The 20,446-nt window shown below is 46.2% G+C and overlaps 1 protein-coding gene across 2 annotated transcripts in view; it reads right to left on the minus strand.

Moving 5' to 3' along the window:
• The window catches only part of ABCD2 (ATP binding cassette subfamily D member 2), a 51,788-nt gene extending 31,717 nt beyond the window's left edge, over positions 1–20,071 (minus strand). Inside the window, exons 1-4 of one of the 2 annotated variants that reach the window (XM_075857248.1) lie at positions 19,582–20,071; positions 15,675–15,855; positions 1,472–1,593; positions 85–241 (exon numbers count right to left, since the gene is read on the minus strand). In XM_075857248.1, coding sequence (XP_075713363.1) covers positions 85–241; positions 1,472–1,593; positions 15,675–15,855; positions 19,582–19,848 — 727 coding nt within the window. In that variant the 5' untranslated portion in view covers positions 19,849–20,071. Of the gene's footprint in view, positions 1–84; positions 242–1,471; positions 1,594–15,674; positions 15,856–18,939 lie in introns of both variants that reach the window. The other variant, XM_075857247.1, reaches the window with a different exon arrangement.
• Positions 20,072–20,446: the final 375 nt, after the last annotated feature.

Genomic DNA, 20,446 nt, shown 5'->3' on the forward strand with positions numbered 1-20,446 from the left:
CGGAGATGAGGATCATAATTTAGATAATTGTACGGTGACCTAATCAGCCTTTCTCTTTTGTACACGATTAAAAAGTAGAAATACCTTTAATTTCCAAAGGTCCATCTATGTGAAGTCCAGTCTTTTTTATTTGGTTCTGTGTTTCTTGAATTGATGATTTTTTATAAATTCCTTGTTTTACTTCATTAAAGACAGAAAACATATTATATACTCTGGCCGTGTAACCTGCCAGTTCTGTAACCTACAAAATGAAATAAGAACTGGTTTTATTCCCTATGAATTTGTAAAAAACAAAAAAACATATTGTAAAGAACATTATCCAGCATGTGATTGCGCGTAATTCCAAGCAGGTAGAGGATATAGTTTCACACGTTACATACCACATAATAACAGTGGTCTTGATGTCTACAGCAATCAGTTAGGCTGAGTTCACATGGGGTGGATACGCTGCGTAAAGTTACACTGCGTATCTGCCCCGGTGGTGCAGTTTTTTGCCCGGAATGTCTGAGGCGGAAAATTGAAGCAATTAACGTTTCATCCCAGGAGCCACTGCAGCCTGTGATTGGCAGCAGTGGCGGTCACATGGGATAAAACGTCAACCCAGGAGGCCGGCCTTTCATCCCATGTGACCACCGCTACAGCCTGTGAATGGCTGCAGCGGTCACATGGGATGAAACGGCATCTCAGGAGGCCGGCCTGGAGGAAGAAACACAGAAAAGTATAAGATTTTTTTTGAAGTTGCGTTTTTTGTGCAACAACCACTATTTGTTGCGAGTTTTTTCCACTCAGTATTTATGCAGCGTGCGGATGAGATTTGTTCTATCTCATCCACTTTGCTACTACTCTATTATGCTGCAACAAATTCCATTGCGGAAAATCCGCAGTATTTACGCAACGTGTGAACTGACCCTTGCAGCGCATCTCTCATTTTTCAGGTGAGCTGAGTTTTTATGACAGTTTTGATTAATAAGGCCCATTGTGCTATAAGTAACAATATGTGCAATGATTAAATATAAATGTGTTATATTTCAAAAGAAACAAAAAACTTCTAACATTTTTAATTGAAGGGGCTTATGTACATGCTTTTAAAGTTTCCTTTAAGAATATAATAAAGATTATGATCAGACAAAAAAAAATCGAATACGAAAGAATGTGGCCAATTAACAGACCGTAATCTCTGGGTAAAGAGTAGAAACCTGCAATTTTTGACAATATTTATCTCACGTCTATAGTAAAAGGGCCCTTCCAGTGTTCATGTCTACTGCCTGAAATTTAAAGGAACGTTACTCCTAGAAATGAATGATGAAAAGAAGCAGGAGACAAACTTGGCCCTACAACTTTGCAGAAAAGGTGGCACGATAATTCTAGTTTTATTGTTTAAACCTGTGAATTAATAATTGTAGAGGGGTTCTTGCACTACCGGTAGGTGACTTCATATACATGCATAAACAGGCAGTAAAATTAGAGGTACCTCTTTATATGAAGACATAATTCTTTCAATGGCATCAGCTCCAGATGCTAGCAAGTTTCTGGCTGTTGTGAAGGCTTCAGTACGTTCACTCACCATGACATGTTTCTGCCCATCTTCTGAATCTAAGGAACAGAAAAACCAACACTTCATATATGACTATATTCATCTCTTTCCACAAGGCTTTCCTTTATTACAGGTGATGTTCAGGACATTGTCAAAGGGTGGGGTCCATGGATATATGCACACGTGCACAAACACCCATACAAATATGTGTGTGCACTTGCTGGCCACATTCAGTGCCCCCATAACTTTGCTAGATATAGTCAAAGTCCCCATAACATTGCCAGTCATTGTTTCTTTGTACACTTAACATGCCTCCATGAAGGTGGCAGCTGCAGTGTTCTCATAGCAATGCCAGTCTTTGCCCCATAACATCTCCAGCCACAGTGTTATCATAAGTGCAAACCACGGTGATCCATAACACAGTTACCCACAGTTCCCTCATAATAGGCCTAGCCACTGGGCCCTATCAAATGAGAGAGAGACAGAGAGAGAGACAGAGAGAGAGCACTGTTTCCAGGCACGGGGTCAGAGCCCATATTAACAACCACAAAGATAGAGTGCTCCTATTGCCTGCCATAGTGAATCCATTGATAGCCACAAAGTCCTCACAGTCAGCAAAAGTAACCAAAGCAGGGGCGTAGCTAGGGGGGGGGCAGGCGGGGCACGTGCCCCGGGCGCAGTTCAGAGGGGGGCGCCAGCGCCACCTCCTCCTGCACTGTAATTGTACCTGTGTCGCAAGGACACAGGTACAATTAGAAGCAATGAATGACCGGGCACAGAAGAGCGCAGGTCTCCATGGCTCCATGGCTGCCGGACGGCGTGGGAGCGGGAATAAGGTGAGTTTGAATATTTTTTATTTTTTTTAAATTGTAATAGACGTGTGTCGCTGTATCTGCGGGGGGGGGGGGGGGATACAGGGGGACTATATCTACGGGGGGTGGGCTATATACAGGTGGACTATATCTACAGGGGGGGCTATATACAGGTGGACTATATCTACAGGGGGGGGCTATATACAGGTGGACTATATCTACAGGGGGGGGGCTATATACAGGGGGACTATATCTACAGGGGGTGGGCTATATACAGGTGGACTATATCTACAGGGGGGGGGGCTATATACAGGGGGACTATATCTACAGGGGGTGGGCTATATACAGGTGGACTATATCTACAGGGGGGGGCTATATACAGGTGGACTATATCTACAGGGGGGGCTATATAAAGGGGACTATATCTACAGGGGGTGGGCTATATATAGGTGGACTATATCTACAGGGGGGGGCTATATACAGGGGACTATATCTACAGGGGGTGGGCTATATACAGGTGGACTATATCTACAGGGGGGGGCTATATACAGGGGGACTATATCTACAGGGGGTGGGCTATATACAGGGGGACTATATCTACAGGGGTGGACTATATCTACAGGGGGTGGGCTATATACAGGGGGACTATATCTACAGGGGGGCTATATACTGGGGTGGGCTATCTATGGAGCACCATATACAGGGGTGGGCTATAGCTACAGGGGGGGCTATATAGTATATAGCCCCCTGTAGATATAGCCCACCCCTGTAGATATAGCCCACCCCTGTAGATATAGCCCAACTCTGTAGATATAGCCCACCCCTGTAGATATAGTCCCCCTGTAGATAGCCCACCCCTGTATATAGTCCCCCTGTAGATAGATATAGCCCACCCCTGTATATAGTATTCCACAAATAGCTCCCCCTATAGTGCACCACAGAAAGCCCACCCCTGTATATAGCCCCCTTGTACATATAGTCCTCCCCTGTTTATAGTGCTCCACAGATAGCCTACCCTTGTATATAGTATATACAGGGGTGTGCTATCTGTGGAGCACTATATACAGGGGTGGACTATATGTGGAGCACTATATACAGGGGTGGGCTATATCTACAGGGGGGCTACATACATGGTTGGGCTATCTGTAGAGGACTATAGGGGGAGTTATTTGTGGGACACTATACAGGGGTGGTCTCTATGGGGGCACTATCTACAGGGGCTCTATGGCAGGCACTATCTACAGGGGGCTCTATGGCAGGCACTATCTACAGGGGGCTCTATGGCAGGCACTATCTACAGGGGGTACAGTGTGTGTGTGTGTGTGTGTGTGTGTGTGTGTGTGTGTGTGTGTGTGTGTGTGTGTGACACGGTGTATGGTGCTATTATAATTAGAGGTGCAGTGTATGGCGCTATTATATTTAGGGGTGTAGTGTGTGGTATAATGATAACTTTATATTTATTTATAGGTGCAGAAATGTTGGAAAAGTGAGAAGCTGAAGACATCTGAGCGGCAAACTGCAGAAATGGGCTGTGACCGGGAGAAGTCATCATAGAGGTCTGGACCGGATGGAGAAAAAGAACTAGAATCTGAGACGTCACCGGTGAGTCACTTAATGTAAATGTTTAGTCTGCCTCTGATCAGTAATGTAGTCACTGTATGATCTGCAGCGAGATGAAGGGTGGTGTGATTATGATAGGATTTATTTTTTGTGAAACGGCATCTCCCAGCATATCCTTACCATTGTTTGGGCCATGCTGGGAGCTGTATTTTTACGCCGTACATACCTATACAGCAGGGGTTGCAGTAAATTGAGCTGTATTTGTGCTGGTGCTGTATATATGTACTGAGCACTATTCTGGTGTTGTGTATAGAACCATATTGCTTGTAAAATGTACAAATGTTTTTATGCTCGTCGATTGGTAGAGAAAACAAACACGGCGAGGGGGAAGGAGATGTCGGGAAAGAGGTTGGGGGGGGGGGGGGGGGGGCGTCAAACTGAATCTTTGCCCCGGGTGCTGGAGAACCTAGCTACGCCTCTGACCAAAGATATCTTGCTTAAACCAGACAACAATGTTCAACCACCTGAATCAGCCCCAAAGAAGTACAGCATTATTTGCTAAAACCTGAACAACCACTTTAAGGCTATGTTCACACACGGCGGATATGCTGCCTAAAAGTACACAGCGTATCTGCCCTGGTCCCCGCAGGGAATTCCAAGCCAAAAAAATGCACCAAATTGTGGTGCAGTTTTTCGGCCAGAATGTCCACTGCGGAAAACAGCAGGTTAAAAAAATAATCCTATACTTAACCGTCGTCATGGCAGCTCATCCCTCTGACGTCCTGCAGCCCAGCCTCCTGGGATGACGTTTCATTCCATGTGACCGCTTAAGCCTGTGATTGGCTGCACCAGTAACATGGGATGAAACATCATCTCTGCAGGTCAGGATGGACGCAGAAGCAGAGAGATCTGGGTAAGTATAATCTTTTTTTTTTTTTCTGAGTTGTGATTTTAGCAGCGGAATCTAAGCTAGTCCACCGCAAAAATTCGCAACATTGGCGGGTTTCACCTCGCCATTGAATTCAATGGGGGAAACCGACAAGCATAAACTGACATGCTGTGGATTAAAAAACCACACCGCATATCAATTCATCAACGTTTTTTCGGCGTATTTTTTACGCAGTGTGTGGATGAGATATGTTGACATTTCATCCACTTTGCTGCGCCTGTATTATGCTGTGGATTTTCCACAATGAAATACATTGTAGAAAATCCGCAGAGTTTAAACTACTTGTGGACATACCCTTAGGCCTTATTTACACGGGCGTTGCGCACATTGGACGTGAAAAACTATAGTTTTTCACTTCCGAGGTGCATACGTGCTCGGCGCTGCGATACGCGATGTCTCGCATCCCCCATAGATGAGAGTATATGGAGGGATGCGTGAAAATATAGGACATGTCCTATTTTCCCACGGACCCTTCACACGGTCCGTTGAAACAACGGCTGTGTGAACAGCCACATTGAATTACATAGGTCCGTGGGACGGCCGCTGTTTAAACAGCCGACCCACGGACGTTTAACACGCTCATGTAAATTAGGCCTTAGGATATGTTCTCATGCAGTGTTTTCATGTGTATTTCAGGGTGTAAACACCTTGAAATACGCCTTGAAAAACGCTAGTGAAATGGGGCGTTTTTTTATGCCGCTGTTTTAAAAAATCATAGGCTCATTTGAAAAACAGCTCCAAAAACGTCTAAAACAAAGCCTCAAAAACCGCTGAAAATCAGAGGCTGTTTTCCCTTTCAAACAGCTCCGTAATTTTCAGCCGTTTTTAATTGTGCGAGTAAACATACCCTAAGGCTTCTTTCACACGACAGTGAAAAACGGTCGTTTTCAGAACAATGAAGTTCTATGGGTGTATTCACATGGCCGTTTTTTTAACGGCCTGTGAATATTGGTCGTCAAAAAATAGGACATGTCCTATTTTTGGCCGTTTTCACGGTCAGGCGGCTCCAATAGAAGTCAATTGATCAGTTTTTACCAGCTGTTTTCAGGAAACAATCCTTGTAACGGCTGGTAAAAACTGATCCTGGCCACTCCCCGCACAGCCCGGGGAAGCCCTTGACATTACTGTATATATAAGGACAGTAAAGTCAGGGCTTTCAACAATGAAATCCCCGGCCAGAGCATCTCAAGATCTCTGGCCGGGGACTCCAGTCTTGTAAATAGCACCCCTCCATGTAGATAGCACCACCTGCCTGAAGATAGCAACCCCGCCACCCACCGTAGATAGCGCCACTGCAGGAGTGGTGTCACCTTGGGTACATGGACCCACTGGACCGTACCACCTTGACGGTATGGTAGCTGGCCAACAGGACACAGGTCACAGTCTATAGTTCGTATAGTGTACCTGTGTTAGCTCAGACAGTAGCAAGACAGGCTCGACTGGGACTAGACAGTAGGCAGGCGTGGTGTAGCAGGACAGGCGTGGTTAACAGCACAGCACAACTTCAGCTCAACACGGCACTTGACCAGGATATCACAGGATACAGGTTACAGGTAGCAGGAACGGGAAACACTGGGAACTGGAAAACACTTAGGAGACCATTTGCATAGACAGACTAGGGTAACGACAACAACGCTCAGCCATTGCAGGAAGGGGCTGGGCCCTTATTATAGTCCAGGGTGTCATGGGCTAATTTAGTACTAATTTCAGGTGCGCGCGCTTACCCTTTAAGAACGGCACGAACCGGGAGAAGCGGAAGTGAGTGCTGGCGTCTCCTGAGAAGGAGATAGGGGACCAGCGTTCATAGTTCCATGGCTGCGGGTGTCAGGAGGTGAGTGAGCCTGACGACCTGCGGCCATGGGCATGACAGTATCCCCCCTCTTACGTCCCCTCCTCTTGGGGCCAGAACGAGAGAGAAACTTCTTCAGGAAGGTAGGGCATTGAGGTTCTCTTCTGGCTCCCAGGACCTCTCTTCGGGACCAAACTCCTTCCAATCCACAAAATAAAAGGTTCTTCCGCCCACTCTCTTGGTGCCCAGGATCTCCTTAATATCAAAAGTCTCTGATGAACCGCTGGGAGCCACTGCAGGAGTGGAAGTCTTGGAGTAGCAGTTCAAGATCACCAGCTTCAGCAGGAATACATGGAAGGAGTTGGGGATCTTGAGGGTAGGAGGCAGCCGAAGCTTGTAGGAGACAGGGTTGATTTGTTGCAAAATCTCGAAGGGTCCAAGGAACCTGGGAGCAAACTTGTACGATGGCACCCTCAGCCGGATATACCTAGAGGACAGCCAGACCTTAGTACCTGGAAGGAACTGGGGAGGCTCTCGTCTTCTTGTGTCTGCCTTTCTCTTCATGCGGTCGACCGCCAGTAGAATAGAAGATCGAGTCTGCTGCCAGATCTGTAGAAAGTCTCTGAATGCAGAGTCAGCTGCAGGCACCTGGGACGTAGTGGAAACAGGAAGAGGTATTCGAGGCTGTTGGCCATAGACAATGAAGAATGGACTCTTAGCGGTGGACTCACTAGTGTGGTTGTTGTAGGAGAACTCAGCCCAAGGAAGCAGCTGCACCCAGTCATTGTGCTACCTGGAGATAAAGTGTTGTAGATAGTTCTCCATAATCTGGTTTATTCTCTCAACTTGACCACTGGAATGGGAATGGTAGGCAGAGGAAAAGTCCAACTTCAGCCCAAGGAGTACGCAGAGGGCTCTCCAGAACTTTAAGGTGAACTGAACCCCCCTATCCGACACAATATGTAGAGTCAAGCCGTGCAGACGGAAGATGTGTTGGACGAAGAGATTGGCCAGTTGGGAAGAGGACAGTAGGCCGGTCAGTGGAACGAAATGAGCCATCTTGGAGAATCGGTCCACCACCACCCAGACCGTACTGCAACCAGTAGAGAGAGGCAGGTCCATGACAAAGTTCAAAGCAATATGTTGCAAGGGGGCATCGGGCACAGGCAATGGCTGAAGCAGGCCCGCCGGTTTGGAGTGGGCAACTTTATTTGCTGCGCACACCGTGCAGGAGGAGACAAAGTCTGTGATGTCTTTGGGCAACGTGGGCCACCAGAACTGATGAGCAATCAGGTCTTGTGTCTTACGGACACCCGCGTGACCTGCCAATTTGGAACTGTGTCCCCAGTGGAGGATTCTTCTTCTGTCAGCCAGACACACAAAAGTCCCCCCCCCCCCCCGGGGGAATGTCTCTAACTTGCAGAGGGTTGACAGGGATGATGAAGGACGGGTTAATGATACTCTTTGGAGACTCCATAGTGTCCTCTGTCTCCAATGACATGGACAGGGCATCGGCTCTCACATTCTTGTTGTCCGGACGGTAGTGGAGCTCAAACTGGAAACGGGCAAAGAACAGCGACCACCTGGCCTGATTCAGTCATTGGGTTGTCTGGAGATAAGTGAGGTTCTTGTGGTCCATAAATAATAAGATGGGATGAACTGCGCCCTCTAATAGATGTATCCACTGCTCCAGATCCAATTTGATGGCCAGTAACTCCCGATCCCCAATCGAGTAGTTGCGTTCTGCGGAAGAGAAGAGCTTAGAGTAATAGCCACATACCATTGACTTGCCCTTGGAGCCTCTCTGGAACAGGAGTGCACCAGCATTGGCAGAGGAGGCGTCCATCTCCAACGAGAACTGTCGGGAAACATCTGGATGATGGAGGATAGACACTGACATGAAGGCACTCTTCAGGCGTTTAAATGCGGTCTCTGCTTCTGGAGTCCACACCTTGGCGTTCATGCCTTTCTTGGTGAGGTTAGAGATAGGAGATGTCAGTGATAAGTCTGGAATGAACTGTCTGTAGAAATTGCTGAATCCCAGGAAACGCTGTATGGCCCTCAGGCCTTGAGGGCGTGGCCATTCCATGACAGACTTTACTTTTTTCAGGATCCATCTTGAGACCTTGATTCGAGATGATGTAGCCCAGGAAGGGTAGAGCATCTTTCTCAAACACGCACTTCTCCAACTTGGCGTACAGGCGATTCTCCCTTAACCGCAGCAATACTTGACGGACATGACTCCAATGAGTCACTGGATCTGGAGAGAAAATCAAGATGTCATCAAGATAGACCACAACACAAACATAGAGGTCACGGAAGATGTCATTAACGAACTCCTGGAAGACCACGGGAGCATTACACAGGTCGAAGGGCATTACTAGATATTCATAGTGTCCGTCACGGGTGTTAAATGCAGTCTTCCATTCGTCACCCCGGCAAATCCAGATTAGGTTGTAAGCCCCACACAGGTCTAGTTTAGAAAAAATCTTGGCACCACTTATGCGATCAAATAGTTCAGAGATCAATGGCAACGGATATCTATTTTTTACTGTGATCTGGTTGAGACCCCGGTAGTAGATGCAAGGACACAGAGAACCATACTTTTTCTTGACTAAGAAGAACCCGTCTCCTGCCGGGGAGGAAGACTTCCGTATGAAGCCTCTCTCCAAGTTCTCTTTAACGTTGACGGACATGGACAGAGTCTCTGGCAAGGAGAGAGGCTATACCCTACCACGGGGAAGGGATGCACCAGGAACTAGGTCGATAGGACAGTCATATGCCCGGTGTGAGGGCAGCTTCTCCTCCTCTTTCTTGCTGAAGACATCCGAAAATACTGAATAATGACCAGGCAATCCCATCAAGGACTGAGGCAGAAGAGGCTGAGCCGAACGAATCTGCACCAGGCAACGGCTGAGACACTCGGGGCCCCACTAGAGAACCTCTCCAGAATTTCAGTCCAGGACTGGGGCATATAGTCGGAGCCAAGGCAGACCCAGCAGCACGGGGTTGACGGTCTTGGGCAGGACAAAGAACGAGAGGAGCTCAGAGTGGAGAGCTCCCACTTGATGGTCACAGCTACAACTGCGTCTGGCAGCGGTAGTCAATTCACGGATGCAACCATCAACGGCCTCTCCAGAGGGGTAGTGGGCAATTGGAGAAGATCCACCAGGTCTCTACGAATGAAATTAGCAGCGGATCCAGAGTCCAGATACGCAGAGACCCAATGCGTTCTCTCGCCGGAGACTATGGTCACGGGAATGGACAATTTAGATGAAAGTCCTTCCTTACCCAAGGTGGTCTCTCCCACCAACCCTAGGCTCTGGGGCTTTTGGGGTCACAGACGCACAAGATGGCCTCCGAGGCCGCAATATAGACAGAGTCCCGAGGTGCACCTGCGTTGTCTCTCCTGGGTAGATAGCTTAAACTGGTCCGTCCTCACGGACTCCCTAAGAGGATCAGCATCTGAGGACAGCAGGGGTTGCTGCAAAGTAGGAACTGGACTAGGGAGTCCTCCCTCCCAACGAGCTTCTTGGAGCCATTCTCGGATCCTTATATCAATCTGGGCGGCCAGAAGGATGAGGTCATCCATGGTAGACGGTAGATCTCAAGCGGCAAGCTCGTCCTTAAAGGGAATGTGTTGCCAGAAAAACATGTTTGTTTTTTTTAAATTAAACATTTAGTGTGTGGGTGATTAAACATTGTTCAAATTTTTTTTATTTTTTTCACGAGTCAGGAAATATTATAAATTAATTCTAATTTATAATACTACCCATTTTTGGTCACTAGATGGAGCTATTCCCAAAATTGCAGCATTGCAACATTGGGTTAAAAGCCCTCGCTCTAGTGAGCTCTCAGCATCCCCCCCTCCTTTATCCTGGCTAGTGCCGGGATAAACGAGGGGTTTGAACGGTGTAACCTCCTACACTGTGTGTCGCCATTTTTTGCGCTAACACACAGTGTAGTAGGTTTACATACAGTAGTAAACACACACAAACACGAACATACATTGAAATCTCTTACCTGCTCCTGCCGCCGCGGCTCTCTCCGGCACGTCCGCTCCGTTTGCTGCCGCTGGTCCAAGTGCACAAATCCGGAAGCCGCGACCGGAAGTAGTAATATTACTGTCCGGCCGCGACTTCCGGTCCACAGGAAAATGGCGCCGGACGGCGCCAATTTCGAATTGGACTGTGTGGGAGCGGCGCATGCGCAGTTCCCACACAGACGCCGTACACTGAAGTCAATGGGACGGGAGCCGTTCGCAGTCCCTATGGGACTGTGGCTGCCGTATTCCATGTCTGTATGTGTCGTTAATCGACACAGACAGAAATGGAACAAAAAATGGCAGCCCCCATAGGGAAGAAAAAGTGTAAAAATAAGAAAAAGTAAAACACAAACACACAAATGAATATAAACGTTTTTAATAAAGCACTAACATCTTTAACATATAAAAAAATAATTTGTGATGACACTGTTCCTTTAATCTTAGGAGACAGTCCCTGCCAGAATGTAGCCACCAGGGCCTCATTGTTCAACAACAGTTCTACCACCAGGGTTCGGAAATGGATGGTGTACTCGCCCATGGAGGTGTCTCCCTGGCGTTGGTTCAGCAAGGAGGCGGCTGCAGACGAGACTCGTCCAGGCTTCTCAAACACCGTGCAAAATGTCCGGAGGAACCCATGGAAATCACGGGTGTCTGGTCCTTGTCTCTCCCAGGTAGGGTTCGCCCATGCAAGGGCCCTGCCAGTGAGGAGAGAGACGATGAAAGAGACCCTTGCGCCATCAGACGAAAATGACCCTTGCATACAGGCTAAAGTGGATCTGGCACTGGTTCAAAAATCCACAGCAGGTCATTGCGTCTCCATCATAGCGGTCAGGAAGGGGGAAAGAAAATCGGGGATCAGCACTGCCAGGAGGTGTAGTAGGAGGAACGGCAGCTTGCACCTCCAGCCGACGAGCAATAATGTTCAAGGTCTGGAGGAGTTGGTCCTGTTGAGACCGGAGGTCTAGCATATTCGTCCGCATCTCTTGTGATGTCATCGTGGTCTTGGATTGACCAGCGGGGTCCATGGCCTGAGCGTACTGTCACGTTGGGTACGTGGACCCACGGACCGTACCGCCTTGACAGTATGGTAGCTGGCCAACAGGACACAGGTCACAGTCTAAAGTTCATATAGTTTACCTGTGGTAGCTCAGACAGGCTTGGCTGGGACTAGGCAGCAGGCAGGCGCCAAGAGTGGTGTAGCAGGACAGGCGTGGTATACAGCACAGCACGACTTCAGCTCAACACGGCACTTGACCAGAATAGCACGGGATACAGGTTACAGGTAGCAGGAACGGGAAACACTGGGAACTGGAAAACACTTAGGAGACCATTTGCATAGACAGACTAGGGTAACGACAACAACGCTCAGGCATTGCAGGAAGGGGCTGGGCCCTTCTTATAGTCCAGGGTGCTCATGGGCTAATTTAGTACTAATTTCGGGTATGGGACCCGGCCGGGAGAAGTGGAAGTGAGCACTGGTGTCTCCTGAGAAGGAGATGGGGACCAGCGCTCACAGTTCCATGGCTGTGGGCGTCAGGGGGGGAGTGAGGCTGACAGCCCACAACCATGGGCATGACAAGTGGAATCGCCTGCAGCCAGACCCCGCTCTGGCAAGGGATTCCGCTGATGGAGAAGTCCCCAGCATCACTATCCATATATGGACAGTGACGTCAAGGCGTTACTCCAGGAACGGAATCCCCGGCCGGCTCTGGCAGGGGATTCCGCTCTCCTGACGTCACTGTTCATATATGGACAGAGACGTCAGGGGCTCCGTCTATGAGGAATCCCCGGCCAGAGGGATCCCGCTCCTACAGTGAGCTACAGTGGCGCTATCTACAGGGGAGCGGGGTGGTATCTACAAGTGGGGGGTACTATCTACAAGGAGGTGCTATCTACAGGGAGGGGGTGCTATCTACATGGGGGTGCTATCTACAGGGGACACTGGCGCTATCTATATGGGCACTGTGGCACTATGTGGGCACTGTGCCACTATTTGGGCACTGTGTAACCATCTACAATGGGCACTGTGGCCCTACGTGGGCACTGGCACTTTATATGTGGGCACTGTGGCACTATCTACAGTGGGCACTGTGGCACTATCTACAGTGGGCACTGTGGTACTATGTGGGCACTCGCCCTATGTAGGCATTATCTAAAGTGGGAACTGTGGCACTATCTACAGGGACATTACAGCACTATCTACATGGGCACTGTGGTGTTTTCAGGGGGTTGGGACAAAAAAAATTCTGACAAATGAAATCCATCCTTTTTTTTTACGGCCATGAAAAACGGATGGCAACCGACCATTAAGAACGGACAGATGGACTGGAAATGGATACAAATTTAGAGACACACTGATGCAAAATGGCAATGAAAAACTGACAGTTTATCAGTTTTTAATGGTCATTTTTTTTCACTGTCGTGTGAATGTAGCCTTAGAGTTGAACAATGCAAAAAGGTTACACTTGCATATTACTCAGTGACGTCAACCAAAATAACAGTTATCTTTTGCAATAATTTTATTGTATTAGAACAAAGATGAATTGAGCAAAGTTTAGTCTGGTCAGTAAGACCTTTGGCATACAAAACACTCAATATCACCTTTAAAACATGCCTCCAGCCATATATATAAAAACTTCTCAGTGCTTATAAAACCTTATGTTAAGCACCTGCGTGATATCTTTCTCTTCAAAGCTTAGGCATTTCTATTCTAGACCTCTTCTGGCCGTTGCACGCAACCAAGTGCCACTCAGGACATTTTTCGAGGCATCCGAGTGGTATCGATAGTTGCACTGATCTATTCACTTTAGCGGTGTGAACTTTCCGATCTGTGGAAGGATAGGACATGTCCTATCTTTCCACCGATCACAGACGGGACCCGGCCAGCGCACACTGTCGTGTGCATGAAGCATTCTGCTTTCAAATTCAGAAATAAGAAGAGTTAATTTCATTGTCTGCCATGGATCTTATTTTATGGTGCTGCTTGCTCAGTCTTCCAGTCAGCAGCTAAGACTACAAGCTTCTGTAATTATATCAACACTTTCTCGTGGTTTCTGCTCCTACCTGCCCTCCCTCCCTGTCAGTTAATTACCTTTAAATGTACACCTTTAAAATAGGTTGTTGTTTTTTTTGGATAAAAATTTATATCAGTAAGTTTTGTGCAACTTTTGAAATACTTTTTATTAAAAATAATTTTTTGCTTTTTGAGATACATCTGCTTTGTATACTGTATACATAGCAGCTGAATCTAGCACTGAAACCTGTATCCATCAGGTCAGCGGAACGCTCGGGTTCAGTGTCAACGGGTCCAGAGTGTCTTTGTCACGCAGGATCGAGTTGTTACCGATCACATTTAAGTTTATAAATTACACACAGTGATAGCCTTTTTACTAAAAAAAAAAAACGATTTAATACGTGTACATAGCCTTTAAAGGGGTTTTCCGAGATCTAAAAAATATTTTTCTTAATAGTCGAAAGTATTTTTTTCGCTATAAATATACACCCGAAATACCTTTTTGACGTTTTCTGTTTCTTTCCGTGCTGTAAACATCCTCTCTTTAAATTCTGCACTTTGTTTACATGCCTCCTATGACAGCTTCCGGTCCGCACCCAGCATGCATCGCTTTTCTCCCAGCATGCCATGCACCGGGAGCAAGGCCGGTCAAACACGATATGAAAGAAACCACGCATGCTCAGAGACGCCAGAGAAACAGTATCCAGTCCACCCCTTCCCTCAGTGTGCAGTGATGTCAGGGATAACGTTCCCATACATTGAGCCGGCCAGAAAACGCAAGTGAAATATCATGTACGGGGTACCACCGGAAGTAAAGATTTTGCTACTGGAGACGCATCGCGTGACCGGCGCTGGATTCGGGTGTTAGAAAATTAAATCAAAACGTAAGTATATTACAAATTACATTATTTTTATATGTGAAGTGCAATAGAAATTAGTTAATTGGTTCTGTAAAAAGCCCTTTAAGGCTGGGTTCACACGAGCACATTAACGTCCGTAATGAACGGACGTATTTCGGCCGGAAGTCCCATCATAGTTATGTACGATGCTAGGAGTCCCTGCCTCTCTGCAGGACAACTGTCCCGTACTGTAATCATGTTTTCAGTACAGGACAGTAGTTCCACGGAGAGGCAGGGACTCCTAGCGTCGTACATAACTACGATGCTAGGAGCCTGGCTCCCTGCACTGAGTTCGGTCCGGGACTTCCGGCCGAAATACGTCCGTCCATTACGGACGTTAATGTGCTCGTGTGAATCCAGCCTAAGGCTGCCCACATGTCCTCTCCAAGGAAGCTCTGGCAGATAGGAATGCCAGGACCTGTAGATTAGAAGTCATGTGCTTGTTGAGGAAACACTGAGAAGTGATGTAACTGGATGCATCCAACTATTTTGTGCGCTTACTGAGCCAGCTCACAACCTACAGAATGGCCCATATTTACTAATGCGTCCATTAGTAAGACAGCATAAACTTAGACCAGGCAGGCACCAAATGCGCCAAATTTATCACAGTGATACATGCTGCATGAAAATTTTGGCGCATCTTGCATGACCTGTTAGGCACTATTCTCTTCCTTATACCACTTTTGATTTGTCCTTTTCTGCACCCGAATTTTGTGCCAGTTATTGGCACACATTGGTGCATTTAAGCCACGCTCCCTTTTTTGTCACACCACACCCCACCCCATTTTCGGAAACAGTTTTAAAAGGTGTCTAGTGAGATTTAAACATCAAAATTGCACCAAACTGTGCCAATTTGCGTTAACATTTTTCAACACTTTCTACACCCTGACACAGTCGTAAATCTGCCCTAATGAGGTAACATATAAGGAAACTCCTAAAGACAATGACATTCCTCAACAAGTAAAAAGAAAGATGGAAATAACAAGAACAGGTCTAAAGGCACTAAAACAGAAATTAAAAGTTTCGATTATCAGAGCATAAATTTTGCAAATTACCACAGTAGAGGTTCTCACCTCCATCTGCAAAGCCTGTTGCAGTGATGATGGGCACAGCCACCATGACAAGCCCGCTTCCGCTCCATACATACTTCATCAGGAACTGCTCTATCATAATATACCACAGGCGTTTAGACAGAATAAGATTCATTTGTTCTGCTAATGCCATATAACTCTTCTGCAGCTTTGTCATTTCTACCTAAAAAGAAAAGGCAATCTCAATACAAGAAAAATAAGACATGCATCACTTGAAGAGATTTAAAATTTTGCAGGAGGGTAGGGGAGTCTATAAAATATTATACTAACAGATGCTTACCCTTTGAAACGCCCCCCAATCCAGCCGCCCCAGTCCCAGAAGATCCTGCAGTAGTCAAGTGCAGTTCATCATTTAGATGCGGTTGTCATATGCCGTTCATGGCAGCATTACCGCTGAACGGCACGTGATCGCTGCATGAGATTCTGGGACTGGAGTGGCTGCTCACAGTGTGTCAGCGTTAGAACGGTTGGGCGTTTGAAAGAGTGAGTCCCTGTTATTATTTTATACCCTCCTGCAAAATTTTAAAACTCCTGGATAACCCCTTTAACACAAATATAACTTCATAAAATAGAAATGCTTTTTCAAAATGTTGGAGGGTAGTCAGTGCTCCTAAAAGGGTAAGGCCACATGTAGCATCACTGACCTGGCCACAATGCGGCCCACATCCGCACCGGCACCATGTTTGGAGTGCCTGTCTTAGTGCCTGTTAATGACTACACATTGTTGTGAGTAAAACGTCCCTTATTAATGAATACACCCTTTGTGGTCGCTCGATTTTGCAGGTAAACGTCTGTTTTACCCACAACAATGCGTGGCCATTAGCAGGCATTGCAGCCGGATAAGTGCCGCATTTTGTGGCCTTACCCAAAAAGTGATTAGATTATGTTTTTTAGAGACAAGTCCTACATTTAGTTGCGACAGCCATTTGGTTAAAACCGTAATTTTGTAATAGATGTTACATGATGACTAAATGGGCATTTTTCCATTTCGGTGGAAATCCTCTTTTGACATAAAAAAAATCAGAAATCTTATATTTATCAAAATATTACACAAAAGCTGCCAACACAAAGACAGCCCCTTTGTCAACATGACACACCCTTTCCATATGCCTTATTAGAATATATGGACGTCAAAGAACTCTCGAGTTACGGAAACAGTGTAGGATCGGCATCTATCAGACATTTATGGCATATGCTATGGTTATGCCATAAAAGTCTGACATGGGAATACCCGCTTGATGCCCTTGTTAAACAGAAATTACATAAAGAAAAAATTGTTCTCTGAGTTTTCATTGATTATATACAATATTGTTATGCTCATCTGAAAACAACATCTGAAAACAACATAAACGGCAAAATATTTTGCTACAATCTGTACAATTTTCCCATTGGTCATAGTAAAAGTCAGCACCACTGTATTTTTGCATTGAGCCAGAAGAGAATTCTTGGATGATTGTTGATGATATTGACTAGCAGTAGAACAGAGATCCTTTAGTAGGAAACAATTTTATCATCACCATTTCTAACCAGGTGGCCACAAGTATAAAGTGACTCTCTGGGCTAGTTTTAGCACTGTTCCCATTGGCCAAACAAGCATGTCACTTGAATAGAGCAGAGGGATAATCCGTGACCAAACACCACCGACATTGAGTTTTCCAGCATAATTCTTCTCTCTAATTTTGCTATGTAAAATAGGATTAAACCTAATAAAATAATAAAAATACAGCAATGTGATTTGTTATGTAAATGTATGATCTGAACCCTCAGCTTTCTCTGAATGTTAGAATAGTTTGAACAAGCATTTAAAAGTTGCTCATGGCATGCCTCCATATTCTCCAGATATATCTTTGGGATAGCATTACACATATTCTCTTAGGATCAGGCCACAAAACTAAACCCATTTATCTAATTGTACAATTTAATTGTGCTCTGATAAATCTAATATTATACTAAATGCATGTTCAATTTCATTCAATGGTTGTATCTGAAATACTTAAATATGCTCTAAAACACTACAGTCATTCTTTTATAACATTACAAGTCATCAATTGTTAACGTCATGGACGGCTAACTGCAGAAAAGGGTCCTAGAAATAGCAATTTCCGACAGCTTGCTTTATTTCACATACAGTACAAAGCAATGTTGCTGGTTTTTGCCCCCAACACTCTCTTTTCAAGTTCCTTGTGGTGGGTACTATAGGTTGGGGATTGGGGAAAATAGTCCTGGAAATCGCATAAAGGGTTGTACATCACATGACAAGGACAGAATTGTATCCACTGGAAGTAAATAATAAATGTTTCTACTGAACAACAAGCAGAGATCTTGAAAACCGTGAGGAATTAATACGGAAAGTATATTGGAAAATGGTATAACTTTTTATTATATAAAAAATAACATTTGCTGAAACTGGACAATCCCTTTAATAATGAATATATTGTATTTTAGGGCCTGTTCGCATCAGCATTCGGTTTCCGTTGATGAGTTTCGTCAAACCTTTCCATCGGAGGAACCCATCAACGGAAAGGCAAACGGAAGCCATAGCTTGCGTTTGCATTACCATTGATTTCAATGGTAATGCTTCCGTTGCTAATGGTTCGCAGCACAACGAAATAGCCCAACGCAGCTGTGAACAGAGCCTAAAAAAAAAATGGTACGTAATTTTTTTTATGGTTACATCTGTGCACACCTTGCCTATGCAGAGGATGACAGCTGCTGGTCTCTATTGCTGGAGCAAAATGTATCAAGTAAATATATTTAGATTTTTTTAATGCTAGCTTTGGAGAAAGGGTAAGGGGCAAAAATTGTAGGAGTGATAATGTCTCCCTTCTTTAATGAAGGTGGTAATAAATGGGTATATGAACACCTAACTTCTAGGGGTTGTCACCCAGATGAATGGTAATTCTGTCCAGTTATGTAGTGATATATCGTGGACTCCTTTATCACAGCTTTATGAATAGCTGCTAGACACCTCAATAAACACTGCAATGCTAGAAATCAGCAGACATATTGCATTTATCCACAATGTACACATAAGTCTATATTTCCTCTGCACTATGTGGGGCCTGACAGCTCTTCAGATGATATGTACTATGCTAGTAGTAACACTGTTTCCTAGACAGTTTTCAATTTCGCGAGGAAACTGAAGCGCATAATGGTTGTGGGGGAAGGGCAGATCAGCATGACAATAGCAGCATCTTCTTCCCAGGGCTTCTCACATTTCACTCATTGATCATCATGCCTGCCTTACCTTATGGCCTCTGTAGAAGGCGATCTCCTCTACATTGGCTATAATCCTGGAGTGTACATAGCGCAGGTAACCCTTCCTGTGGGCTTCTTCTGCCACCAGTTTGCCAAATTTGGGTGAGCATGCTTTGAGCACTTTGGCAGTAGCATACACCACCAGGCCGGCCAGCAGCGTAGGCCCCAGGGGATTAGCTCCTCTTGATCTGGCAGTCTGGATGAGGGTGTAGGATGTCAGCACCACGTCCAGGATGGGTTTAGTTAGGTTGGAATACAAGTGTGCTATAGACTGGGAGAACATCATAATGTCCTCAGTGAGGGACTGGTCAGGGTTGGCCAGCCTGCTGTCCATATTAATGATTTTATAATAAGTCTGATCAGTGAAGTAGGTCTGGTATGCATGGTCCACCAGCCGAGTGCGCAGCGCCAGCGCCAGTTTACATTCTAGGTAGCGGATTGCACTATTGACAAAAGTGGCAGGGATGGCAATCAGGAGCCATTTGATCAGCTGCAGCAGGAAGCTCCTGGGCTTCTTCTCCACGATGCTCTTCACTATCTTACCATCCAGCCCCGCCACATACACCGACAGGAACGTCCTGGAGATCAGAGCCAGCGAGTGCACGGACAGCAGCCCTAGCTCCTTACTCACCAGTTTAGGGAACAGGACCTTCCTGAGCTCCAGCAGCTGCCGGTAAAATTCCGCATTAATAGCCGGGGAGGAGTGAGTGTGACCGCTGTCCCTGTCCTGGGAGCTGTGTTTGCACGGGCTGCGGTCCTTCCGCCGGAGCTGTCTGCTGATGATGGGGTATAAGGTCTTTAGTCCGTAGGCTGCAGCCAGCAGGAAGGCGGCCCTCTTTAAGGCGATCTCCCTGCTTCCCCATTTTACCCGTTCGGTGGCTTGCAGGATATGTGACATGTCTTCCCTGCACTTGGATAATACGATCACGTCCTGTCCAGCAATGTCCCCTATGTCAGGCTTATGCCACTGATCATCACGGCAGCAGCATCATGTGGGTAGATGCAGAATAATGACAGCTCCACTGATGGTCTCCAGCATCCGTCCACATACCACTAGCACTAGGCTAGCCCCGCCCCTGCCTCACTGGCTGCAGAGGGATAAAGCTTCATCCTGCCTGACACTGACAAGCAGCGTTCAGGATAAGGTGCTCTGCACTTGCTGTAGGCGGATGCTGCAGTGTATGGAGCTACATACTGGAGTACGAGAGCTTACTGCGTGTGTTTTTACTACAATGAGTTTCTTAATAACAAAAAATAACAAATGTCTAAGTTGATAGAAAGTATATACATCAATACACAGTCGTAAATGCAGCTCCTACCGGGCCACCCCTCCTACAGAGTCAAAGCTGTGCCTGTGAACACTGCGCTGCCAGTGCTGTCTACTGATATGTTACTTATATGCATTACAGGATTTTATCAGGCAGGGGTCCATGGACACGGACACATGAGCACTTAGGGTATGTTCACACGGCGGGGGTCCGTAACGGCTGAAATTA

Source organism: Rhinoderma darwinii, chromosome 3 (assembly GCF_050947455.1).
Source record: "Rhinoderma darwinii isolate aRhiDar2 chromosome 3, aRhiDar2.hap1, whole genome shotgun sequence".
Taxonomy (NCBI): domain Eukaryota; kingdom Metazoa; phylum Chordata; class Amphibia; order Anura; family Rhinodermatidae; genus Rhinoderma; species Rhinoderma darwinii.